This window comes from Anas acuta, chromosome 2 (genome assembly GCF_963932015.1).
Source record: "Anas acuta chromosome 2, bAnaAcu1.1, whole genome shotgun sequence".
NCBI lineage: Eukaryota > Metazoa > Chordata > Aves > Anseriformes > Anatidae > Anas > Anas acuta.
The window spans coordinates 7,523,832-7,551,446 of record NC_088980.1 but is presented as its reverse complement, the minus strand read 5'-3'; the positions used below and the strand labels follow the sequence as shown (position 1 = coordinate 7,551,446).

The window sequence follows — 27,615 nt, the reverse complement described above, 5'->3', positions numbered from 1 at the left end:
ACCGGTCTGGAGCAACCACACCTAACTTTGAAGCAAGCATTGCCCTGAACAGGAGTCTTGACCAGAGATCTCGTTTCAACTGGAGTTTTAGATATCAATGACATATAAATGAAAAGCTAACCTTGGGAGATAAGACAGGAGTATGTAAATCAGGACTACCACAGACATTCATAAAGATGTTAACAGCTTTTATTTCACTGGTGCAAGGCCCGCGTGTCATCCACCACTCACCAACATCAAAACAAAACATCATCTTCTATAAAACAGTTTCAGAAAATTCAAAACAAAATAACAGTGGCTATAATAAACTTCATACAATACTGTGAATCACTTAGTTTGTGTCATTCAAACAAGAACAAATCGTTTTTTTAGCATACATGGCTTTTTTTTTCTCCCCAAAAATAAAACATACCAGCACAACTCCAGTACATGCCTCACACCCAGAAATGCATAACATCACTCCATGACATTGACAGCAGTTCGTGCTTAGAACTAGTCATCAGTTCACCCTACCAATATAATAAAATACAAAATGATATGAAAAAACTACATTTACAAAGTACAGTCCCAATCCTGCAATCTAATCTGTTTGGGTAGGTACCTGCAACCATTCCAACTCCCCTGAAGGCAATGTGGTTTTTAGTGCTCCGTTGCTAAAGATTTGATTGCAGAATCGGGGCAAGTGGAAAGGTTTAAATCTTTCCACAAGCAGTAAAACACTGCCTTATTCTTCTAGATTCCATTTCAGTAGTATTTGCACAACCTCCTAAACAGAGAGTTACCTACTTTCAATTACCTCACGTTTAGGAAGAAAGAAGGATAGGCTTTGAAGTAGTCTGCAGAGAAATGGCTTTCACTGAAATGACTTGGGGCTGTGAGCTGTGCTGCAGTGCACGGTGGTGATCCAAATGCTTCCGAGAGATAACCACATCTTGTTTCAGTATTTACAGTACCTGCTGCCTTCCTCTGCTCTACACAAGTTTCTTCACGAGCAAGAAATCAGAGATCTTGTTTCCATTGTACGAGCATTATGACATGACTCCAAAAACAGGATTATGACGACAAATACTAGGGCCATATTCTTCATAGTCTTTCTTGGTGTGACATACTTGGAAGAACTCTGGCTATGAAAATATAAAACAAATCCTCTCAAAAACATAAGAATGCATAAAATAGAAAAACAGACAAATAAATAATGATTTAAAATGTTTGCAGATTGCAGCTTTATGATCTGATATTACACCTTCACAACAGAATAAAATTAGAAATTTTCAAATGTGAAGGCAATCAAGATAAGTTTGTCTGAACCAAAAGACTGCTTTTAAATACAGCAATAAGAAATCCCATTTTGGAGACAGGAATTGTTTTCATTTTCCTCCATTTGATTCTCTCTCAGTTTTAGGAACATTGCTTTGGATCCTATACTGCTGAAGTCAAGGCTAATCCCAACTGATATCTTCAAGAATAAATGGACTATATTACAGCTACCATATAAAAATTATTTCAGAATTATGCCGTATCATAATACCCTTACTCAAGCAAAGCTCCCACTTGACCTGTACAAATTTTGCTGTGATGAAAGTTGCATGAGGATTCCAGATTGTGACATAATTCATGGTGTCATCATTAGAAGGTTTAGAAGTTAGCACTCAGATCAAATATAGCCAGGAGAAAACATGCAATAAAAAATTTAGCAGTTTTTCTTGAAGACTTACTGTTGAAGCCAGCATGGAACCACCAAACCAAACTGCGTAACGCTGCATGTGATGTGTTATCACTTGAACTTCAACTGGTTTGGGCTAAGAGAAACAGTTCACATTTAGTCAGTTTGCATTTCCTGGCAAGACCCTTATAAACTGAAAATAACCAGAGATCTTCACCCATCCCCTAACATCGCTATCTCACACTTATTACTCTATGTACTATACCCCCTGGGAGACCAAGTCAAATAACTCTTCCTGATTAGAACACTGAAGGACACAACAGTTAAACCCCTCTTGCCTACTGCTAAGATCACTTATCTCCTAGAAAGATACTACCAGAAATGCCCTTACAGACTGCTCACAGTCACTTCACGGTTTCTGTAAAGACATGTCATACGTTGCAAGGCTACCAACAGATTTAATAATACATACATACACACAATTCATCTTATAGCACTGCTTTCACTTGGTGAGTTGAAAATTCTGAACTTCATTTCTTCTATTACGCTCATAATCAAAGCATTTGAAATTCCTACTTACTTTTATCCGACCACCACTGAGTTCCTCACTAAGTCGCAATCTTGCATCCACTACTCTTTTCAAATCCCTTTGCAGTCGTCGTCCAAAGTCCCTGAACATCGTGGATCCTCCTGAGAGGACCACATTCTGTGCAGAAAATAAAGACACACTCTTTAAATCTATCTTCAAGCAAGTTTCCCAAAAGGTATTAGGAAGCTGACATGCAACAAAGAACACCTTAAGCACTGCTCTTTTTTATCCATAGTAGGTCCACGGCCCCCTACGTTCTCTTCTTTTTTCTTTAAAGAAGAGTTTTGTGTAGAATGTGCTATCGCTAAAGAAAGACTCCATTAAAATAGTTAGCTAGTACTCTATACATGCAGAGCAGCACAAAGAAGTTTCAGAGATGTTCACAGTAAGCAGTTTAGCAGTTTTAGCCCTTATGTAAAATAAGGCTCCAGCCTGACTATATTACCGTTAGTGTCTTTCCACAATATGTAAAGTTATCTAGTACTTTTTTTTTTTTTTTTTAAAGAGTTAAATTCCTAAACATGGTATCCAGCAAGTCCAAGGATTCTTCAAAAATGTATCAGGCCTCCAAAGAGGACTGCAATGCTGAGAAAAATACAGTGCCTTCCCTTTTTCTGGTATTACTTTATTTTCAGAGCAGAGCTGAGAGCCTCATAGCTGGATTTGTGCTTGGATTCTGAAGACAGGCTCTAGAATGTCATGTCCTTAATTCTGATGATAATGCTGCAAGGCCGTAGACTAATGCAGAAGTCATCTCAACAATGAGGGGACTCAAAACAGGAACGCTATAACGTAACACTGGTGGCAGCGAGAATTCAGTTCACGATCAAAAAATGAACTCTACGTGATAAAAAAAGCATGTGTGCCCTTGCATACTGCTGCTACCACAAACCAAATGTCAATAAGTGCTTACTAAAATCACTTCTATGCCTGAGACACACGTTGACAAGGAACTAGACTTACATCAAGAGTTCATTACACGCCGAGCAAAGTGTTACCTCTTGGTAATAGTTTTTGACACTGTAGACCAAAACTGTGCACGTAATGAAAAAATATGGCCGGGAAACCTGCATATAGATCTAAAGAGTTGAAGACATGCATAATAAGCATTCACTTACGGGCTGCAGAAGTAACTGCTTGGATTTTAAGCAACAGATTACAAGTCACAAACAAGATTATCCTTATTAAGTGAGAATAAAGCTGTTTGCTTATTTATGAAAAAAAAATAAAATCTGTGCACATCATAAAATCCATTACAGTAAGGAAAACTCATTTCTTCATGGTTTCAGATGATCTACAATATAAAAGACCATATAACAAAGCAGGAGTAGAGATACTTAAAAGAAAAGCACGCTTCCCCATAACATTACTGAAAGATTTCTCATAAGAGGAGGACAAAGGAGCCATAGATATAAAAACTGGAGCCAGAAACCACAGTTGGTCAGAAAATTAAGCAGGAGGTAGATCCCCCTTTTCCCCCCATATTCAAGAACATCTCCTACCCTGCAAAGTGGTCATGCACTCTATATGAGAAAATTTCTAATGAGACAGGAAAAAAAAAAAAAAAAAAACATAACTAACTTGAGTGATGAAATAGCAATTAAAAAGATGCCATCAGAAAATATTACCTGGAGATAATGAAGTTGGCAAAGAGAGTGAAAGCAATAATTCTGTTCAAAGCAAATTAAACTTTGAGTATACTGCATAAAGTAGACAATGCTACCACTAAAAATGGATTTCAGAATGTACCTGAGAATAATTGTGTGAATACATCTGAGACCAACTTATGCAGCTACAGAGATAGTGGTAACACTGGAAGGATCTTTTATCATTCCAGGGCAAGAAGCTAAAAGGTCACAGCTCCCTCAGATTATAGCTATTTAAGTATTTCTGCATGTCAAGGAGAAAGAGAAGAGGGTGTACTGGCTGAAAAGGTGAGTCACCTCATTACCACATATCTGGAAAAGCCAGGCCAAGCAGCATGTGTGATACAAGGTGACGCTAACTGCCATCATAACATGATTATGCACAGCTACAGTTCCCCTGTTCCCTGCACTTCTGGTCAGCACTCGGCCAAATCTCTCCTACTGCTTTAGCAGAAGACTGACTGCTCACATACAGGCTTCACCAAGCAGGTCAATCTTCTGAAAGGAGGGTAGAAGACAGGTAGTCCTCACAATGGAAGAAGAATCCACACACGTTCCCCACCCCCTGAGCAAACACCACCATTTACAACGGACACAGGGAAGGTAGCAAAAGACTGTACGGAGAAAAAAAGAAAAAACACCAGCAAATACCTTCTCTAGAATAACTGAGCATAATACAAAGATGCCCATATCTACTGGAATGAAAAACACAGTAACAATGAAGGATGCTACACATGTTATTTGGATTTCCAGCCTGCTTGGGTATTCTCTAGCCTCCCAGAAAAAGACATCAAGAGTTAGGATTCAAGTATCTGTTTACAGCTGATTTGTTTAAATGAGATTTCTTCTGATCTTACTGTGCTTAAACACACTTCAGCTGGTTTAACAGTTCTGTGCAAAGCACAGGTTTCACAGCTGACACTGATGATCTTACCATCTGATGGAAAAAAGCTCCAGCTGACTTTTATAGCTAACTTGCTGTAAGTTACATTGATTTGAAAGAATATACACTCTTAGAAGAAAAGAATATATTTCCTTAGAAGAGAAGGTGGAAGACCTTCCATGCACTTGAATAAGGTAAGCACGAGTAATAAAAGCAGCCCTTTTATGGGAGGAAACTTGGGGGTGAAACATCTCGAAGTTTTCACAGAGCTCCACGCTATCAAACACAGGGTACAGAAGTGGTTTCTGCCTGGTGCAGTGTAAAGATGCAACGCAGTGTAAGGACACTCTCAGCTGGACACTTCAGACTTTGCAGCTCCCAGCTGATAAGCAACTACTGTTTTCCTGGTAAATAAGAACTTCAGCAACATGTCCAGAGCTCCCCCCCCTTCTAAGTAATAGCTGAAAGTTGTTTTATATGACACAATCGCACCACCAGAGACACATCATTAGAGAAACATATGATTGTTAATAAAAATTATGGGTAAAAATAGGAAGATTCACAATCTGAAGGCAAGTGTTCCACAAGCAAGTGAATCAATTAAGTTACACACTTGTTAATTTAGTTAAAACAGGGCAATATTTGCCAAGACTGTACATAAGGTGTAAGAAGAAGTACTCTACATCTTGAGCAAGAAACATTACCTCCACAATGAAGTAAATGCATTGTAAGAAACACTATTTCTGGAATTAGTTTTATTTTAATCATGAAGTAAAAATACATGTTTCTTTAAAAATATATATATGTTTCTTTAAAAATCACGATTTTCAGTGTCCATTTAACAGTTTGAGTATGGTCCCTGCTGTTCTGCAGAAACACATCTGCACTCAGACAAAAGCAACCGCAATTCAGCTCCTGTCAGGCCAGCTAGCACAAGAAATGTTATAGAGCTAATAACAGAAGGGATAAGCATATAAAGGGTTTCTTCTCAGCACTACTGTGCTACACTGACAGTGTTAATCACTTGGGGCTTCCATTTTCAGCAGTAGGCACACCCTTCCTTCCCCCATGACTTACCATCAGTGCCAACACGATGCAGATCTAAAGGCCTGGCCATGCTCCAGCCTGAACTCCCCCACAATGATTCCCCCCTTTGCATTAGTGATTAACAGCAAACCTCATTTTTGACCCTACCTAGTCTTCTACTCGAAGACACCTACAATTTCAGAGGGGAAAGGTAAGGACAGGGTTGATACAGCGAACAAGCTGGGAACCAACCCAGCCAGGATTTCAGCTCACACACCACAGAGCGGTCTGACAGCGCCATCTACACACCAAGCAGTGCATGGGAAGCTCCTCTCACACAAAGAGCAAAGTAACTTAAGTTAAAGGTGAAATGAGAGAGATATTTACCCCTGATTAGCCTCCCTAACAGTTTAACCTTCTGAAAGAAAGTTAACAAGCCTATGCCACATCTCAACTGCAGCAGCAAGCTCAAATTCACAATTTCCCACATTAGCTGCACACCCAACTGAAAATCATCTCTAGGGAAAAGAATTAGCATCCTTCAAGTTCTGTCCCACCTCCATTTCCACCGAAAACCTGGATGATCTATCCATAATTAAAGCCCACATTCTCCAACATGCTACACCCCCCTCCTCACGCCTCGCTTCCTATTTGAAAAGCAAGCTTAGAAAGTCTGAGGCCAAGGATATCAGAACTCGATCCACCCTGAATTGAATCCTGAATATTTAAACTTACTTGGCTAGAACCTTTCAGAGATATTTCTGAAACCAGGTGAATGCTCTGTCAGACATCATTTTTATCTTAAAGTCTTTCATCCATATGTTTGTGCCAAAACCACAGCAAAAAATGGAGAGGAGTTGAAAGAAATCAATCATGGGGATGACCAATGACCTTACACTTGCATCACACTTGCAGAAGGCACAGACCTATCAATAACTGTTCTCATCACGTTACTATCAAAACTCTTGTAAGTATCTGGGGAGAGACTCTGGATGGGGAAAAAGGAAGATGAAATAGAGTACAAAATAAAAGTGGCAGTTTTCTTTACAATGTGGGAGGTGAGACAGTGGCACAAGTAGCCCAAAGAAGTTGTGGATGCCCCATCCCTGGCAGTGTCTAGGGCCAGGTTGGATGGGGCTCTGAGTGGGTGAAAGGTGACCCTGCCCACGGCCAGGGGGGAAGGATTAGATGATCTTTAAGGTCCCCTCCAACCCAAACCATTCTATGATTCTTTGAATACAAAACAATGCTTCCAAGCAAACACATTAAGATGGTGTAATCACAGAAATTAAAAAGTGCATTGCTAGTAACCATTATACAATTTAGAAGAATTAATGTGCTTCATTTGCACAACGTGTGAAAGAACGCTTCCATGTGCTATTTATTGAACAGCTACAGGCATTGGCCAAACAACAACCTTGTAAAGGTCCTGCTGCTCCAAACCTCGACATAAGGTGAGATAGCTGGCCTTATAAGAGAGATGTTGATAAGACCAGGAAACAGGGATCCTGGCAATAGAACCTGATAGAAACACCGTAGGACATCAAAAGATGGGTTGCAAATAATTCTCCAAAGGCTACATGCCACATGTAATTTGTGAGAAGGTACTTGCAGATAATTTCTGCATGAACACTGATGAAGCATACAAATATATTCAGTGGAAACCCAGCACCACAGCACAGGGCCTTGGCTGGCCACCAAGCAGCACTGTGAGCAACTGGAATTGACAAACCACACAAATTAAGTGAGTGAATTTCTGCACCTACACAGTTTTAAAAGAACAGAAACGCTCTTCTCTTTGCAATGACCTTACTAATACTTACAATCTCATTTAAGCAACTACGACATTGATTTACATTCAATAGACAGTTGTGTAACATTGTTTCAATTACTCAAGTATAATGAAAAACAGAAAGGGGCAAAAAAAAAAAAATCCCAAATTTCTCTTGGCTTGTCAGTTAATATTTGCCCGATGATTACAGTACAGAAAGAGTAACCTACCTCAACTGTTGAATACCACTTTCCAGAAGTCACTACTAATCTCTACCCTAGCAACGAAAGAAGTTTCTCTGTGGAAACTTTGGTCTTGCAGGAAAAAAGCGCAGACCCAAAAGACAGCCAGGCATTAAGCATTTCCTAAAACTTTCTGCAGCATGCCTAAGCCCGAAGGTAATGAAGTACTAAAAAAGTCACTTTCCATTTGAGTTTGGTAAGTACCTGAATTTCATCTTTTAACCTGCTCCAGATTTGCTCTGAATCAATGTCTTATTCTAGATGGGGTAACGCTTATTCTAACAGGAGACGAAAACTATTGCCTTCTACTTGAGCAAGCAAACCTCTCCACACTCTCACTTTAGGCTGTTATTTCCAAAAAAGCACTGCTGCTGCACGAGCAAAAAGCAACTAGGAAGCATATGGTCTGCTGCCAATACAGCAAGAGAGCTTGCCACAGGCTATGCCTGTCAGTACCTTCATTTTGATTTCTTAAGGAATCAGTGACTGAAAGAACTCTCTGGACTACACCCCTAGACAAGTTTAAGCAGGCTTAATCATTGTCTCCTAAAAGAATTTGTCTTCATGTACTTTAACAATGGGTTCAACACCCGGCTAAAACTGCAGGCAGTGAACATATACATGTTAAGATTATGAAAAAATCAATATATAAAACTATGCGAAGGGAAGACCATGAGGTAACCCTTAAAATGGGCAAAATCCAAGAACTTTCACGCACAAGAATTTATACTGCAAATGTCAGACACAAATAGAGCTCCTTGGGGACAAAACTTACCTGTGTATCAAGCCACTGTTATAGGTAATCTTTCTCTCAAAAATAAAAGCAGCAAATACCAAATACTCCTTATTCAGAAGTGGCATGCTGTTTATTTCAAACAAAATGACAAAAGTTCACATTTGTCATACTAGTGGAAATTGTAGCCATGCATACCATATATAAATGCTTCATGATGATGATGTTGACATTTAGTTATCAAATTAGTCGAGTTAATCTTACAACAGAAAGATCATACCTTATATAATGGACGCCGGACATCAATGGGACAGTTCTGTATAACTTCATCGACTACATCCGAAATGGATTCCATAAAATCAGGATTAGCAAACTAGAATCAAACAGAACAGACATTGTATTTTTCCTTCCAAGAAGAACGAAGAAACGAAAAAGGCAGAAGTGAGACCTTAGAGTGATTTTGCAATAGCACTTTTAAGGGAGATAGGGGAAATAAAAGCCAATATTACTCCTGTTCACCAAGTATTCTACATTATATCAAACCCACTTCTACACCGAAAAAGGAATTCTTATTTCCCTTGTAGAGAAATTCAGATTCTCTTCCTTGGTCATAAATTCACTGTTCAAAATCTATGCACTAGAAGCCTACCACTGCATGTGATGTGAGTCTGAGCTCTCCTACAATATCAAATAGGCTGTTACTGTGCAGTGAAGTCATGTCTTTCCTTTTAATAGAAATCAAATACATCAGTGCACAAATTAGAACGTTCCATGTAAAAGATTTCAACCCTACTAAGACATGCACATTAAATTCCCACAAAAAAATCTGAGGCTTTTTTGGAGGGTATGGTCTGTTTTGTTTTTGATTTTTCCTACCCAAGCACAGAAGTGTCTCCAATACTCAAACAGACATAAATACTCTAGGTTCTGGGTGGAAGCCCCATCATTATACAAATACCAGTACAGTGCTAATAAAATTTCTGCATTTATAAATTCTAGAAAGTCAGAGTTACTAATGCTAGTAAATAATCTCGGACTACTGGCCATTTTCCATTTAAAATTTAACACATGCTTTTAAAAAAAAAAAAAAAAACTTGTAGCCTAGGGTTTGCCCTTTCAGAGATAAATTTTTGAGTAATTAAGTAAATTACTGAGAAATACATAACATATTATTTTAGAATATATTATTATATAATTTTAAGACTCTCCCAAAGGTGCAAACACTATTTGTGATTTATATCCTAAACGAGATGAACTATCTAACGGGATGAATAACAAAAAGCCAAAACACAAAGTATACACTGAACTGAAAGAGAAATTAGCAAATGAAATTGGCTTGGAGATCAAGAGCCATAAGAATGATGTGAAAAATCCCCAAGAAGTCAAGCTAATTTCCACTGTAAGAATTAATCATGCAAGAAGTTAAAACATTAAGATACAAATTAAAAGAGAATAATGAAACAAATGGTGTTGCTTCTTATGGAGAGTTCTCAACTGAATGAACTACAGCCAGAAATCTTCTCCCAACCTCTCCAGTAAGTATACTGATAAAAGAGCGGGGCAGAAGGGACACGTATAAATTAGAGTTATGATATCCAAAGCAGAGCATAACATGCTCCCAGAAAGAGGACCGGAGAACTGATACGTGAAATTACATCTCATAGCGAATACCATATGGCTAGGGAGTGACAAGTAAAATACCTAAGTACTTATTTTAAAAGCAGTGAAATTATCTGAGTTACTATAAACCCCAAAGCCTAACTTCAGGAGAATTACAAAACTTTTTCTGAAATCTTTTAAGACAGAGATAAACTGAAAATAGGATAAGATGACAAGATGGCTTTACAAAAGGCAGCTTTACCTAGCTAATGTGATACCCTCTGAAGTGAGGAATTAATGAAGTCTAGTGAGAAATTCTTTTTGGATACAGTACACATCATCTACTGCGTTTTTCTTGTCTAGAAAGTCAGTTCAGTTTGTTTGTTTTCCCAATACCGGGCCAAGAAACTATCAAGAAATGAAGAAAATGGAAATTAGTCCTTTATCCTACTCCTAACAGTCTTTGTGGGACTATGGAAAGAGAAACTATTAAAACAACGTGTGAGATAGGATTCTGTAAGAATTACATGGGTAAACAGGAGGGAGGAGAAACTATTTAGCCTCGAGGTTTAGTGATGACATAAGATTAGATGCCTATAAATTGACCGCAAAACAGATTAAGGCTGGAATTCAGACAAAAGGTGAGAGAATGAGATTTTCAAATGCCTTTCCAATAGGAAGAGGGTAGACAAGAAGAAACTTTAGTGTTAATATAGACTTGACTACAGTTGCCTGTAAGAAGCTTAATAGAGAAGACACACTCTGCCATGCTGTAACATATTAAAACTTGATTCTATCTTTTCCCAGGATATCACAACATCCTGAAGTTCACTCTGACTGAAGTACCAAAAACCAGACTAGGTACTGTAAATGTTTCCCAAAACTGCTTATTTCCACACCAAGAGATTTCAGTGGACTTCAGTGGACAATGGAGAAATTTAGCATATATGCTTTATAAATTGACTCAATGTCAATAGAAAGTATAAAAAAGTCAGTGTCCAAGACTTAAAATAGTATTAGTGGAATGCTACCATGCAGAGCAGTGCCCAAAAGGACTGGCAACATAACCAAATACACAGCATAAAAGCATACTAGTTTAAACCTGTGCTTAAAGAAAGAAGGAAAGCACCATATAAAATCTGCAAGTGCAAGTACTTTCTTCTCAATTTTAGATTGCCTTTAAAGAAAGAAAATATGGGGCTTTAAATGTAACATGGGATGACACAAGAAAATAATTACCCAATGTTCTCATGTTTTTCTGTGCTTATGCTACCTGAGACTGTACAAGGTTTGAGTTAGGAAACTTACTGATTCCTCGCTTCCACGTGATGGCGCACTCGCATCAAAAATCACTGTAATTCCCTCCCCCCTCCACTTTATTTACACAATAAAGTGCCTGTAACTTAATACTACTAGTACCTGTTCTTACCTCAGAATGATACACTTACCTCAGGATGAAAAAAAATTTCAGGTCCAAGGAACCTTTCATAACCAACATCTATAACAAACTTGTTTTTGTTGATTGCGTTGATGCCAGTATACTGCTTGATCCATTTTCGTGGATCTCCATCATACTTAGAAAATTCTTTTACTATGTCAGGACAAATGTAACAGTATTTCTCCTGGTGAGAAATATCATGCATTAAAATTTGACAAAATAATTATTCCGTTAATGAATTACAATGTATCACAAACAGAAGAACAAAAATATGTAATCACTCTTACAGATGGGGCTGTTCAACAGATGTTTGTACCCAAATGAATACTGAAGCCTCAACCACCCAAGACAACATATATTGAATAAAATTCCACACCAACTCATCAGATTAGTCTGTCTCAAAATGAAAATGCCATAAGCACTAGGTGTGTGACAACAGGGAAATTCAATGGCAAGCTTTCATGGCAAGATCAGACCCATACAATCAGCCTACTGGCATATTTATTAAATTAAAAAGCAAATTTTAAACAAATTTCAAACTTAAAATGCTAATTTAATCTGCAGAACATACTCAACTCTACCAAAGAGTCTAGCATGAAGATTTCCTTCTTCTCCTTCCCCTGCACTTGATTGGACAAACCAGCAGAAGCTTGCATAATTACAGCACAGTGCCTGTATTTGCATTTTTAAGTGAGCCACCGGCAACTTGTTAAAGCCAAAAAATTAGTTCAAGGAATTTTATTTATATATTTATTAAGAGATAAAGGGTGTACCTTTATGGCTTTTGCTGTCTCCAGAGATTGTTCAGGAGGAATTCCTACTTCCCTCTCCCTTAGGAGCTGCTGAATAAAGTAAGTGATATCTCTACCTGCAATAGGAATATGTTTGATGCAACTTCCAATTACATAGCCTTCTGCCTATGTGGGAGGAGAGGGAGAAAAACAACAACAAAAAAATATGTTTAGGCATACTCATACAGTGTGGAATACCAACAATTAACAGCAAAACTATCACTCATTTCTATACTATGTCATTTTGATTTTTAAATCAAAAAGAAAAATATTGAAACTGTAAAATGACCATAAGAATGTACAAGCAACCCCCTGCAAGGTGTTTATTTTTTAAATATCCTTGATTACAACATATAAACAGATACTGATTAGATAATAGACAATGAAACACACAAGTGGTAGACAAAAAACAGCTTGTACACATTACACATTACAACCCAAAGTCTGATCAGGTATTTTTTTTCAGGCATAATCTGAAAAGATAAAGTAATATGAATAGACTGCTCATGTTCTGTGTCAGAGTGAAGAACAAATGGGAAAAAGTATAAATTTATTAAAATGATCAGAAAAAAAATTAAATGAAGAAATATCTAACTATTAGTACAATGAAAACAAGAAATCTGTGTTGATTTTTTTCCCAGGATGTATTGACTGGTATTGCTGAGCCAACACTATTTCTTATCTTGCCTTTCACATACATTTCTTCAGAACTTCATGTGTTTAATTGTGTGTTGTTTTTTTCCTAATATTTCCCAGTTGAAGACAATACTGATATAACCAAATTAATACCAAAATGCAAGAAATTAACAGGACTCAAATTTTCATTTCTAAAATAACTGATCATTCAAGCATACTATATGCTTCAGAAATACACTGTCATCAATAAAACAGATGTTAGTAATGCACAGATAACTGGGTATTTTTAACATCCTAACAGAATTAAGCCATCTGAAATCAACCACATATATATGAACATGCATTTGTGCAAGCTTGCAGTTGCTTCCATACAAGCAGAGTTCACTAACTTCCAAAAGAGAAAAAAAAAAAAATGAAAAGCAGACACTAGCTGTACAACACAAAGTGCAGGTCACCAAAAAAAAAGTTTGGATGTCTCACAAGAAGCATGCTAGGCATGCAGGAGATCTGACCCACTGATATGCGTTAATACTGAACAGAACTGAGGCATCACAATAATGCAAGACAAGGAGTTACACAGAAATATTCTCCAAAATATGGCCTAATGATTCCTTACTGTGGTCTTCATGTAGCCTGGGCAGCTAAAATAATCCCATAAATAATAAATAAAGCCACATAATATAAGAAAAATTTTGCAAAACCTCAATAAGGGAGAAAAAAAAATCCCAAACAACCAAGCGCCTCTAAAATTTTTAAAACAAAGTTTACTTTATTTTCTATAGATTAAAATAATAACTGCCAAACTGTGAATTTGTCCAAACCACCGATATTTTCACAATGCACCCTGCTACATACCACAGGAATCACATGGGTCACTCCGTCACCACTGTCAATGACGATTCCAGTCAAAGTACGTTCTCCAACTTGTCGTGATGTCCAAGAGGCAGCTAAGGCCAACACTGCCTAAATGAGAAACAGAACACACTTAGAAGCAGGCAGAATGTGCTCATTTATTATCTCAGAAAGTATTGTTTCAAGCATTATAGACATGTGCATATGGAAGACTATACATACTGCAGCTATACTGTACTTTAGAAGGATATATTCACTTTGTTCACCTGAACAGCAATGTAAAGTCCTGGTATGTTAAATGATTCAAACATAATTTCTGCAAGATACTCTCTGTTTTCAGGTGTATTCAATGGAGGTTCTGTCTGGAGGAAAAAAAAAAAAGAAAAAGATTGAAAAAGTTCCTGTTGGTGTCCTAACAGTTAATGTAATGACTAGCTCAGTATGCTAATAAACTTTTTAGATTCTTAATGAACTCAAAAGTCTCAAACAAGCTCCAAAACTAAAAATTTCATACAATCTGGGGAGAGTATCAAGGAGGTTATTTCCACAACAGATGACTTAAATTAAGTTTCCAAAGGAAAGTAACAATCACGTTACAAGAAATGCTGTTTTGTACCATACTGTCTCACTGAGGCTAGATAGAGTGGCATGATTTCAACGCCCAAATGTTCACAAAGATAGTAATGTGTTAGAGTAGCACAGCTGATTTCAGAAGGACTACTCATAGGAAAAAACACAGCACTCAATGCTTAAACAAAGGGGAAAGGTTTAATCATATGTGCTAGGAGCAGACAATCTTTGAAGATTCCTCCTGCCCCAGATCTCCCATGTTCAGTGCACTGAGTAGCTGTGGGCTGAGACACTGCCACACATGCTTGGTGCTACAAAATAAGACATGCTGGGGATGTGGGATGGCTACATGCGGCCTACACTCAGTTTTAGCCAGGCAGTGAGAGTTAGACCATAGAGTTAGCAGGAGGTGGGATTTTTGTTCAAAAATTCCAGTGTAAGATACCCAGGGAAGCAGTGGAGTCCCCACCCCTGGAGGTATTTAGGAGACATGTGGACATGGCACCATAGGACATGGTTTAGTGATGAAACTCTGTAGGCCAGGCTGAAGGTTGGACTTGGTGATATTGAAAGCCTTTTCCAACAAAGATGATTCCATGATTCAGAGTAATGTGAAAACTAGAACCAACAAAGGGCTCCTTTAAATGAAAAATCTGGAGACAAACCAGGCATAAGGGCAAATGTATATAAAGAATAATTTTTAAAAAGCCTATTGCAAACTACTTGTTAAAATCTAGTATCCTAATTTGATCTTTAAGAGAAATTTTCATAGATTTGTGCTTTACCACTAACATATGGTGCTCTACTAAGCAAGAATATCCTCTACTACACTGTAAAGTCAGCCAATAATTTCAAACAGAATTCAGTTTAAATAAAGCAATTAAAGCCTTTCAAAAACAAAATCCAACCTTCAGTAGCCTAAATCACAAACTGAACAGAATTTGGTTCTGATGCACTTTCACAGATATTTTTTCCAGGTGATGAAGAAATGCAAGACATACAGAGAAAAATCCTCTAACGGAGCTTGGAATTGGAATACTGGAAGCTTGAGCTTGGAATATTATTTAAGTATTCCTCTTAGAAAAATATTCTTGGAAAAATGTTGTTTTCCTTCCAATAATGTTTCATTTCCCCAGTCTCAATAACTCACCATTAAAAAATAGTGATCTTCAGGTTCAGCTCGTAGGTATTTAAAAATGACCTGCTCCATGAATCTCTCCATGAGGTCCCAGTCTTCAACAATTCCATGTCGTATAGGCCACTGAAGCAAGAAAACACGTCAACCTTCTGGACCATATGAGAATAAACAAAACCAAAAATAGCAACGCTGGAAGCCCACAAATCCTTACATCTTCTGCAAGAATTAAAAGATCTCATCTCATGATCACTTTATCAAATCCTCTATTTTCACTTTAACTTGAAGTAGTTGACTCTAAATTATCTTGTACCCTCAGGTAATTCCAATTGCAATTTTATGTTGCAGGACTGCAAGCCAGACTGTGTTTAATCCACTATTGTTTTGTAGCAGCACTGTATTTCAATTTCTTTTTGTATCAATTTTATCACTTAGAAAGTTGAAAATCATACTCATATTCAATATGTCTGCCAATCTATAAAAAGAAATAAAGACCATATAGGCAATGTATTTTTCAACATACAATCTGATATGTTTACATTTTGTTCAATGGTAAGAACACAGATGACATTTAAGTAACAGAGTAGGATGTATAAAATATGATTTTTTCCACATAATTCATAAGCTGTTAACATCTTGTAAGTACAATGAGTCCTCTAGTAGGATATGGAAAATATGATTCACACAGAAGCCACACTGAAGACAGCCTTCCACAAAGCAGTTGTGACATTCCCTGAAGCAAAAGTATCCAACACGTTCCCCAATTCATACACCACATTAAAAGGATACACTCTTAGCAAGAATTTAAATATTCAGTGTTTATGACTATTTTAATAGCAAATCATTTTGAAAACTGAACAACTGCACTGTGCGGTGGATATTTACAAAAGTCATCAAGCACCAATCACACAGGCAGCACCAGTAAACACACATTTAAAAGAGGTAAGGCCAACAAACCAAAAGCATGCAGTTGTTAAAATGCCACAAAATATTTCACAAGAAAGCCAATGTGTTTTTTTAAATAGCTATCTAAAAGGTCTAGAACAATACACAGTAATAATGTGCAAATTTGAGAAGCTTTAAAAAAAAAAAAAAAGAGATTTTCTTACCTTTGTAGCATAGGTAGGTTTATCTATGGCTTCATCTCCTATGAAAAAGTCCAGATCATCAACACCTTTCATTACCCTCCTCTGAGCCTGGTCACCTACTTTGGCTGATTCTCGGATTGCAATACCTTAAAATAAAATCCAAACAAATTGAGGCAAAATTAAAAGAGCTAAAAATAAAATTGATATGCATTTTTTTAACTAAGGATTCTTTCCCAGGAGTAAAAGTTGGAATATAGAAAGTATAGTTGCCAGAAAGCTGAAATTTTATCTATTGATAAACCAATATAGCAGAATTCATCCTCATCGCTCTCTCAGGTAGGATTTCGGTCACCTCCCTCTCATTAAAGTAAATGATAACTCAGAAAAAATCTCTAAAAATTCATTTTGTTACAGCCTACAGCAGTCACTAAACTTGCACAGGTGCAGCACTCCACCAAGAGATACCCTTTAAGTCTGCAAGTGATGTGATTTTCTGAGTTTCAACTCTGAGAATTAAGAAAAAGAGCACAGGAGAAGAAAAACTATGTACTTCAGAAATAAGCAGTGGAGTCATTATCCCCATCAGTGAGAACAAGGAAGCAGGGAGGGGAGAAATCAATTTGCAGTGCTACAAAGAAATCTTTGGAGACTCTCATGTGTCCCATTATCAGCCTGCAACTATCACTAAAATTATTAGATGGCTGCTATAGGCACGAAGATGAGACAGCAAAAAAAAATCTGGGGCAAGCTATAAATAAAAATGGAATGAAGTAAAACACTACTTATTTAATCACACAGAGTAGAAAATGCACAGTAGACAGGCATCATCCTCAAACACACCAAACAGTACCAGGACCAATACTGACAAGCAAACAATTCTTTCAGAAACTCGTTCAAGCCTCCACACATTATCTCAGTTTTACGTAACAGTATTTAAAACAAATACATGAGAAACACTTGGTATCCCACACCTTTAATATAAGACATTTACATTTTTACAAAAAAATTACATTAGAAATTCTTACGTTAGATTTTTTAAAACAATACTTAATATAGATAGACTATAACCAGTAGTCTAGATAGAAGACTCGTTGACCCCCCGGTTATCTTTTTCTTTTTTTTTCTTTTAAAATCTTTATACCTTCTACTGTGAGTATTCGAAAGGCAGGCTAGATGCTTTAGTAAGGAGTTAACTGATGAAGTCCACAAAAAGTAAAGACAGTGTTTAGTGTAATTGGAGATTAACTGTGAGACAGTAAGTGCCATTAGGGAACTAAATACGTAGTCAGTGCTACAATCTATACAAATATATAACATTTGAGAGGAACTTTTAAGACTACAATTAAAATCAAGAACACTGAAAATGCGTAACATTTTAATTTAAACAATTTTAACATAGAAAACAAATTACAATAGTAATTCTGCTCAATAAAACAAATGGGTAACAACATTTGGTTTATATTTACCCACTAAAAATGACCATTATCTAGTCTTTTTTTGACTATTGAACTGTCTGAAGCCCCAGACAAACGTAAATAAGGCAGACGCCACCTGCACTTCAGTACTTAATTTGATGGGAAGCCTTCCCCAGATTATCCAGGCAGTAACCATGGTGTCAGGTAGACAGGAGGTGAGTTGCATTCTGCCTACTTGAGAGTCCTGGCAGAAAAAGAATGGAGATTAAAAGGAAATAGGACTGGAGGTCTCTTCATGTTTGTCATAGCAACTAAGAGCTGATTTAATGAGCAACAGTCGTAGCTAACTGCAAACAAGTTCTGTTTAGCTACACTCCAGCCAACGATGCTAACACGGTGAATATCACTTCCCAGATGGACAAGAGACTACGAAGGCCAAGCTGGGAGTTGGAAAGCAAGCCATTTACTCACCAAAGTGCTTAGTAATAAGCAGTGTGCACTGAGTGTTGGAGGGACAAAAATAAAACACTACTCACATGATGGAATAATGAACTGAGGTTCTGTATTCCCTGCATAGCCAAGTTTGGTGTACCTGGGAAAAGAATGATCAAAAGGTCATTACATGCGTTAGATGCACACTCTTTTAAATAAATAAATAAAGCTTTCAAACAAAAATTCACAACACTTCTCAGAGTGAAGGCCAAACATGCACATAACACGTCTATATTTTCTAGGTTATGCTCTCAAGTGTAAACCTGCTGAGAAGGAAATTCAGAAGTGGTAAATATTCTAGGTGCTATTTTTTAGACACTTTCAGCTTTTCCAGAGATTTTGGAAGTGGATTTTCAGAACCGTGAATTCTGAACGCTCAGCTCTTACTTTCTCCATCCCATTCACCAGCTACGACAAAATTTGGGCAGGTCACGCTGTGATTAAAGGAAGATGGAGCTTCAGAAAGGAAGATTAGCTTCAGAAAGCTAATATAAGTGAAGTATTCGTGAGACACGGCATATTTAATATCGTCAAACAAAGGGCAGTGGGAAAAGTGTGGCTTAAGTACAATCCACAGTTCAGAACTTCAGTTTCCAACCCAATACAACTTCTCTTCATGCCTTGCACAAACCACTCACTCTGCCACAGGTATGGTATGGCAATCTATATATACTACCCAGAAGCAAGCAGGATTCATGAAACACAGCAGATGGTATGAAGCATTGTCTGTCTGTCTCAATATACATATAGTATATATTTATCAACTAAAGTATCAAGAGGGAAAAAAAAAAGAAGCAAGTAACTTGGGAAGGAAAAAAAAAAAAAGGAATTTTGACACAAAGCCTAAGATCTCTGCATGATGTTACTGGCTATAAACCGTCTTGGGCTTCTAGCAACTAGAAATAATTAGCATCCCAGACTATGGAAAATAGCTCTAATCCCTAAAATAAACAAATACATTCAGAAGCAGTTTCAGAAAAACACAAATTATTCCAGAGACTGAACTTTTCCTCCAATATTGTCATTAGACATCTACAAAGTACAACAGCAGCAAGATGCGAGGGAAATGAGCATTACTCACAGCCAGTTTTGCCCTGAAAACCTAAAGCCACAAAATTCTTAAACAAGACCAACCACAAAATCACAGCCTAGGTCCTAAAGTGAATTTAGGATCTTCATCTGCAGCCTGCTCTCAATATTTGCAAACTACATCGCTAAAACCGAGGGTTGTTTTTTCATTAAACAGATTATAAAGTTCTCTTCATGGAGTATTCGGCATAAAAACACTCATTAAGAGTCAGTTGGCTTAGATAAAGAAATTAAATCAAAACTGAATTAGCAATGACCTTGGAATTTAAATATTATATTTTCAACATCTCTTCAAAGCTGTAGCTTCAATAGACTTCAAGTAATCTTTAAAAAAAAAAGCCATTTCCCCCAAGGCTAAAAAGACAAGGGCTGCGTTTTGGGGGCAAGGGTTTGTTGTATTTTTAATCATCATTAGACTGAAAGCATATGCCTGTATAATCCAGAATGTTTATGCATACTTTCCATGGCTCTCAAAAGATATAATCAGGGCATTAAATTAGACTGATTTGTAAAAAAGGCCATTACTAGCAAGAATTCTTCTTATGATAATTACTGCTTAGTTTCTGCACATTTTAGAAGGAAGCCCACCTTGGGAATATTGTTGCAAAGTACCCAACAACAAAGCAGGCGTTACACTGGGATTTAAGATGCATTACAGGATACTTACTCTTCATTTGTCTCTCTGAAAGGGGTTTGGCTTGCATGCCCATACTGCCATCCAAGAAAACCATTTTTGGATTCAGAAGGCCTATGTCTAAGCCTCAGAAATGGCAATCACGCAGAAGCCTCGTGAAATCATGAAAATATCAGTCATACCTCAGCCCTCCAAGCCCCACTGACACAAAACAAGTCAATATATACATATATACACATATGTATAAGCTTATAAATATGTATATATAAGCTTTTTAATACAATTTGTGTGTGTGTGCGCAAATTAAAATTAAAAAGTTCCTGCAATACAACCAAAATTTTTGTCTTAAGCTAAACAGTGGCCCAAAGGTGAGTTCAGGTTGCCATCTTTCCCCTTCCCAAACACTTGCCAAACTCACCGAGTCAATCACAGTATTAAAAAGACACCCTCAAAGAGCCAATCTGGGGCAGCAGCCTCTAAAAACAATACCTTATAACCCAAATAGGGATCAGATCCCACCAGAATTACTTCAGCAGTTACCAACAGGCCATAGCTCAGTATTTTGTCACTAGTTGAATTTCCTCTGCTCCAGAAAAATCTCCCTGATATTTTCCAGTATCAGTAGAAAGAGTTCCCTTGGAAGAAGGTACCTCACAGAAGAGATCATCCAGAAAGGTTTCTTTTGTATGCCATTAATCCATGAAGGAATCATATCAGAGCTATAAAAATAACTGTATTTTCAGTTTCAGTGGAAAAAAAAAATTGTGTTCAAAACCAAAAAAATAACCTATTTGGGACCAAACAAGATACAGAGACTTTCCAGTGTCTGTGGCATATTTCAGGTGTTTTGACAAAACCACATGAAAGGGAAACTCAAAGTACTCTCAAAGCCACTGAGGAAGAAAAACGATGCAAACGATGCGCCCCGTTCTTACCCAGCCCACTCACTCAGAGCATCGTAGATGTGGCCCCAGACTTTTCTCCTGCCCAGCAGGACCTGAGCACGTCCCACCTCCCAGAGCAGAACCCAGGAGTCCATTAAAGCGTTGGGTGACCCACTTTCAGGACCTCCTACGGACCTTGTTCCCTTTTATTCTAAACACTTGAATATTCATCGACCTGAAAGGCTCTGGACTTAAACAGTTGGGGAGGTTACCTGCTCTCCAGTCCCTTCTCCAATGAATATTTAAGCATCTGAAACATGGCTTGCTTTCTCCTGGGCAACAGCCTAGCAGACTAATGGTAATGCAACAACTCATGATCTGTAAATTATACAGACAGCTTTAGGGAATGCGTATGTCAATTTAATTTCATTAAAAGTAGCAGATTTATTGCTAGTGAGATAGGAACCTACTGGAAACTCTACAAAACGCAGCATATTGGAGACTTCATTAACAATTAGGAGAAATGTGATCCAATAGATGAAAGCTACATTATGAAAGGAGATGTGAAGGAAATAGTTTAAAAACAGTCACCTGAAAATTATTGAAACAGTTTCTAAAAATTAAAAAAGAAATGAGTTTTAGTAAGTACTATTTTTTCCAGGTGGTCAGCTAATACACAAATCAGTTTGCCTAGCTTTGGCATGAGGAATGGTAAGTCTAAACCCTGTCTCTTCTGAGGTCTTTTTGAAACGCTAAAAGAAATCCAAAGAAAAATGAAATGTACAAGAAGATGACTGCAAAGATGTACAAACAGACCAAACCAGTGAAAGAGATACGGACCCCTCAGCCACTTTAAAAAGGGATATATTTGGGAAATTTCTTACTAAAACATAAGAACAACGTAATTTAGGCACATGAGACCACGAACTCAGGCAGTTGCCTTATCCACCTCAAAACAGAAGACAATGTTTTTCTGGACAGCTATGCAGAAGAGCAAGACCGTAAACATTTTCAAATTTCCTTTATTTCTACTGCTTTAAAGGTTGGGACCAAAAAGTGGTGTGTTACATCCATAAACAAGCTCTGAAGAGAGAGAGAAAATGATGAAGAATATCAAAAGAGCTAAAGGAAGTCCTGTAAAGAAACAAAAAAGTAACCTCCGTAATGGGAAAACTTCAGATGATGCTAATACTTAGCAGTTTTTACTTCCAGGACACCAGTCACAACATCCTGCCATAAGCAAATTGTCAAATTGTATTATCATTGTTACAAACATGCCTGAGAAACTTGCAATGCAAGGTCCTCATCAAAATGTGGAAAAGTGCTTTTGAAATGAAAAAGGACACCACAAAGGAAGGAGAACAAAGAAAGAAGGAATGCAAAGTAGGAAATATCAAACCCCAATCTATTATGTCTGCACAATTTGCCAAGAAGCACCACCAGCCACTACAGTAATAAGCTTTGAGAGAGCCGAGCAGGACTGGGGCCTGTGGTTCAGACCTTTACAGGACTGAAACCCGTGATTAGAAACAACAGCTAATTAACCCATGCTCCTTAGACCCAGAACAGCAATTAGGAAAATGGCTGTTCGCAAGTCTCACGTGGAAAGGGCAGAGGTAATACTTGCATAGAGCAACCCATTTCACACCAGAAGTATATAATAAGGGGGGGGTGAAAAAAGTAGCTGCAACATTGGAAGATGTTATCTCTAATAGGTCAGCAACAACACACACACAAAATAAAATTAAAATATACATATATATAACACTTATATCACCAATTTTTAGACAACTTCAGCTCACTCAACCCAGAAATCAAGCAGTTACCTCTAAGTTGATCGGTAATGCACTGCCAAAGTAAGTTTTCCTTCCTAAAATAAAAATGAAGTGACTCGAGTAAAATAAACCCAAAATAGAAGTATTCCTCAGTGTCTGCAAATACACACAATGACGAGAAGTATTTTGAGCCACCTCTGTTTTGCACACCCACCTACCAGCACGCGGATGGCCCACCACTAAATGCCAGTTGTTAAAACCAGTCATGAAGTTTAAAGCTACTTAAAACAGCAACATCAGACAGGCCTGGGAGCCCTTAACCAACTAAAAATAGCATGCCCTTCGCCACAAAAAGACTGATAGCAACACGTAACCTGACCGCCAGAAAAACCTCCCGCAAAGAAAATGAAGATGTAGGGCATCAAAATTGGACAAGTCATTTGCAAATACTACTGGAAAAGAGCAATCATATCCAATAAATTGTTACTGCGCTCTGCAAACATTTGTCATAAATGGTTCGCCTTTCATTCATAAAGAAAAAGTCATCTCTCTAATAGAGGAATGTTAACCTGTTGCTATGACAATAAGTTTCTCGCCAAAACCCTGTATTTCCTATGCACCCATTGCTGCTTTTTTGAGGAACTCCAGTGCTGTGCAGGACTGAGGCCTGTGGCTGCTAAAAACAGTAAACTCACTCGGGCTTCTTGTGCACAAAACAACAACAGAAAGAGTCTTTTCACAAACTTCTTAAATCCACTTACATGAAAAGAACAGGGATTAGACTCCAGACAAAGCACCTCATTCAGTACCAGACACAGAAGTAGAAAAGTGTTTTTTATATATGTAACGTTCCACAGCTCGTCTGCATATACCTTTTCATTTCCGCTATGCTCTTCCAAATGTTTCATCTGAAAGCCTTTTCATGAATAATTTGAATGAATTGTTTGAAGCTTGTAGCCCAAAGTAGATTCATTCTAACAATAAGAAGGTTTTCAACCCACACAGAGGAAAATTCCAGAGACTGTTATCAGTGACTCAAGCTACTTCTGGCTGCTTTTGTTCTGAATATTTCTTCTTGTGCTGGAAGATTATTTATTTCAGATTTAGTAACCTCATTGCTAAAAGGTCTTCAACACTTCGGTGCTGTGCAGCAAAGCCAAGCAGAAGTCCCATCAGAAGTGACACCACGTTGTCTCATGAATTAAGACCATTTGGAGGCATGGAAGTTAGAAGTCCACTTGGGGGATATTTGAACCCTTTCTGAACAAACTGATATACAAGCACACACACAACCAACAATTTTTGCCATGCAAGCACTAAATAGATTTCAGAAACTCCAATTATTATTTTTCTGCAAGCATGCAGTAAGCTATTTTCTGTCCTTATTTATTTTGTATAACTGTTGGTCAGCAGTATCTACTGCTAGTGCAAGGAATCACTTCACAAACTTAGACCAAAAGAGGTCTCAGGAAAGACACAGGCATATTTTGTGCCTTTTCTGGATTCTGTAGTTTATATTGTAGCTTCTGTAAAGGATTCACCTAGAGTTCCCCTCGCTTTCCAGGAAATCTCTTCAAAACTGTGAATCAATACTCCTGTAACAGCAACAGTTCTGCGCAGAACAGATACTTAAAACATCTTCAGCAAATAAATAGATTGAACCTGGGGAACTACCAAGAAGTTGCTAATGCACATGCAGAATCAGATGCAAGATGAAACCCATTCTCTGTTCTGCTCCCAAAGTTTTCTTTTCAGCTACGCACTCCAGTATTCTCCACTGAGAAGCCTGAACTGATTTCTTGTAATATAAAGGTATGAACAGAGACAAGAGACTTCTTAAAATTTTGTCACAGTTTAATGAAGACATACTTCAAAATACAAAACCCTTTTCTGGAAGAAGATAAGGTGACACCACGTCAATGTAATGTGCTTCCTCTGGTTCCCTCTTTTTTTGTTTCCTCTTAATATGATGGCTCAGTTTTGGAAATCTTAAAAGTAAATTCCAAGCATTACATAAATGAAAATAGTGCAGCAAGTTCCCTGCAGAAGGAAGGTCTATTATCATAATAAATTAAAGCAATCAGTGACCCTGAGGCACAGCCTGACAGGTGAAGTTATTGGCTGAACAGTTACTCATGGACCGGTGTCTCCTCTCCTCCCGAAAGCTCTCCATAACTGTTGGGCCAAAGGAAAGAGATTAGCAAGAGCACATTACATATCCAGTATCTCCTTCATTAGCACTCCCTCCGACACCTCCCACTCCCAAGGCACAACCAACTCGATGATGACTGGTCTTCGCTAGCCACAGACAGGTAGGTAAGACCTGTTCCTCTGAGAAGAGAAATGCCTCCTCAGCACAGCTTCTGCAATTTAGATTTGAGTCCTTGGAGCACTGGGGATTACAAAACTCATGGCTTGGCTAAACGTAGAGTACATCTCACGTTGACTTGACGAGGGCTAAGAAGGGATAACATAACACCAAAGGACACCACTAATGTGATACAGGTGGCTTTCCTCTCTCTGCTGGCTGAAGGCAATACCTCAAAAAGCTCTAGAAGATGTGCACTCCTTGAGGCACGATCAGATACAACCCAGCAAGGCCACCGTGGTCCGGCCGCTGTGTGCAAGGGAGACGCCACAGCACAGCAAGAACGCCTCACCTGGCCCACGGTCACCTCTGGCGTGCAACTCACAAGCAAGACAAGCACAGGGCTTCTCTCAGCATGCAGCCACTCAAAACACCACCTGCGTTTTTAGCATTTTAGCCCTATGATGGTTTAAAGTCAGTGAACGTGAGTGGAAAGTGGACCCACGAGGGGAAACGAGCACAGGGAGACGGAGCATCCCCGGGGTGACACGGCCTGCCCTGCTGCGGCTGCCAGAGGGGAGGAAGGGCAGGAGGAGGAGGAAGGAGAGGAGGACGATGAGAAGGAGGAAGAAGAGGATGAAGAGGGCACCCGGCGGGGGGAAGCAGCGGCCTGCCAGCAGCAGAGGGGCCCGCAGCGGATAGAGGGGACCGGGACACACAGCACGAGCCCGGCTGGTGACAAAGAAAAACCAGACCCAGAGAGGGAAAAGGACGCCCCGCCGAGCCTCCCCCCGGCACAAAACCCCCCTCAACGAACCCACACGGGGACCGGCAGCACCGATCCCCCCCCCAGCTCCCCGCACTCACCCGGTGCCTCCGTCTATCACGCAGGGGGGCAGGTAGCTCGCCATGCTGGGGAGCCGGCAACGCGGTTCCTACACCACTACCACCGCCACCACCAGTAGCCGGGCCGCCGCCGGCTCCCCCCGGGCCGGCCCGGCTCGGCCTCACTGCATGGGCGGCGGAGCGGCGGCCGGCACCATGCAGCCGCCCGGCAGCGCCGCCCCCGGGCCGCATGCGCCGCCCGCCGCCACCACACGGCGCGGCCCCCACCCGCCTCCGCCGCTCGCGGGCGGCCATTTTAGGGGAGGGCGGAGGGGCTGACGGAGGGGCAGCCTCATGCCCCCCTGGGGTCCGTCCCAGAGCTTCGTGGCGTTGTTACGGGCTCCAGAGAGGTCTACAGGGGCTTGTCATGGGCTATGCATGTCAGCAGGGCTGTAATGCTCTAATTTTCTGTCAGGGCTTGGCATGGTGATTTTTGAGGGGTGCTGTGCTTATCTCCCAGCTTTCCGAGGGGTGCCCCGTCACCTCAGCAAGTGCGCGCTGACTGAGTTGATGAGATGAAAAAGCTTCTTTCAGACATGGCCACAAAGCTGGGGAAGGAAGGAAGGGAAAGAAAGGGTTCGCCACCCCTCAGCAAGCATCGCAGATGCTGCTGCCCTTCCAAGCAAGACTCGCCTGGTGGTTAACGTTTCAGTGATGGTGGGGTTTGCCCCCGGAAAAACACCACCATTTAAGCAGTCAGTTGTAAAAACACAAAGCTGGGTTTCTCTGGGTGCAGGTGGCTGTGGCACAGCCCGCAAATCCTCTCCGTTGGCCATGAGCAGGCCCAGAAGGCAGTAAGTTCAGGCACAGGTCTCGGCGATGCTTGAAAAAAAAAAAATAGGCTGCAACAAACATCACCTGCAAAGTTGTTGACACCCTATTTACATATATGATAATGTCTTCTCATACGTGACTCAGCCATGGTCATACTGTGTGTGCACACCAGAAATAGGCCCTGCAGATGCCTTGACCCAAGCGTTCACCACAAGGACAAGTTTGTTAATTATGAGGGTGTTGCTTCCTACCACCCTGTTCCAGCCCGACATTGCTGCACAGAAGCTCATACAGACACAGGTTGTCCGTAAAACCATGAATGAAATGCATTCCCTGGTCCTTAGAAAGGCCATCTTTGGTGCAATAGCTGTAGACTGTGCAGACACCCTAGGGGGTTGTTCAGCCATTTACCCGAACCGAGCGCACTCGCTTGAACATATTTGCTCACTCCAGTCCTCCAGTCCCAGTGGAAATTTTGGAAGATAACAGAGTGGAGTGGAAGCCAGCCCAATTTGTTTGTTGGAAGGGCTCCCTTATCAGTATGTTGAAATAGCTAACAGGCAGGCTCTAATAAGTAGGCTCTGGGACTGGGGATTCAAGCTGGATGAAAATCATCTGCCTCCTCTTCAGGACAGTCAAATCTGAACGGCACATAAAAGGCACTGCTTCAAGATCCAACAGATAAAATAAAGAATAT

General features: G+C 39.3%; 1 protein-coding gene across 2 annotated transcripts; it reads right to left on the bottom strand.

Moving 5' to 3' along the window:
* Positions 1 to 171: 171 nt before the first annotated feature.
* On the bottom strand, positions 172 to 26,340 carry ACTR3B (actin related protein 3B). 2 transcript variants are annotated; one of them, XM_068673424.1, is made up of 12 exons: positions 26,127 to 26,340; positions 18,614 to 18,669; positions 16,684 to 16,808; positions 15,590 to 15,700; positions 14,136 to 14,231; positions 13,873 to 13,980; positions 12,364 to 12,507; positions 11,601 to 11,774; positions 8,834 to 8,926; positions 2,244 to 2,369; positions 1,716 to 1,799; positions 172 to 1,124 (listed from the first exon to the last, which is right to left on the bottom strand). In XM_068673424.1, exons 1-12 carry the CDS (start codon positions 26,168 to 26,170, stop codon positions 1,029 to 1,031), a joined length of 1,257 nt encoding a protein of 418 aa, XP_068529525.1. In that variant the 5' UTR covers positions 26,171 to 26,340; the 3' UTR covers positions 172 to 1,028. The 2 variants fall into 2 exon arrangements, with proteins under 2 accessions (XP_068529525.1, XP_068529524.1); XM_068673423.1 differs by having other exon boundaries at positions 172 to 1,120.
* Between the last annotated feature and the right edge of the window lie 1,275 nt (positions 26,341 to 27,615).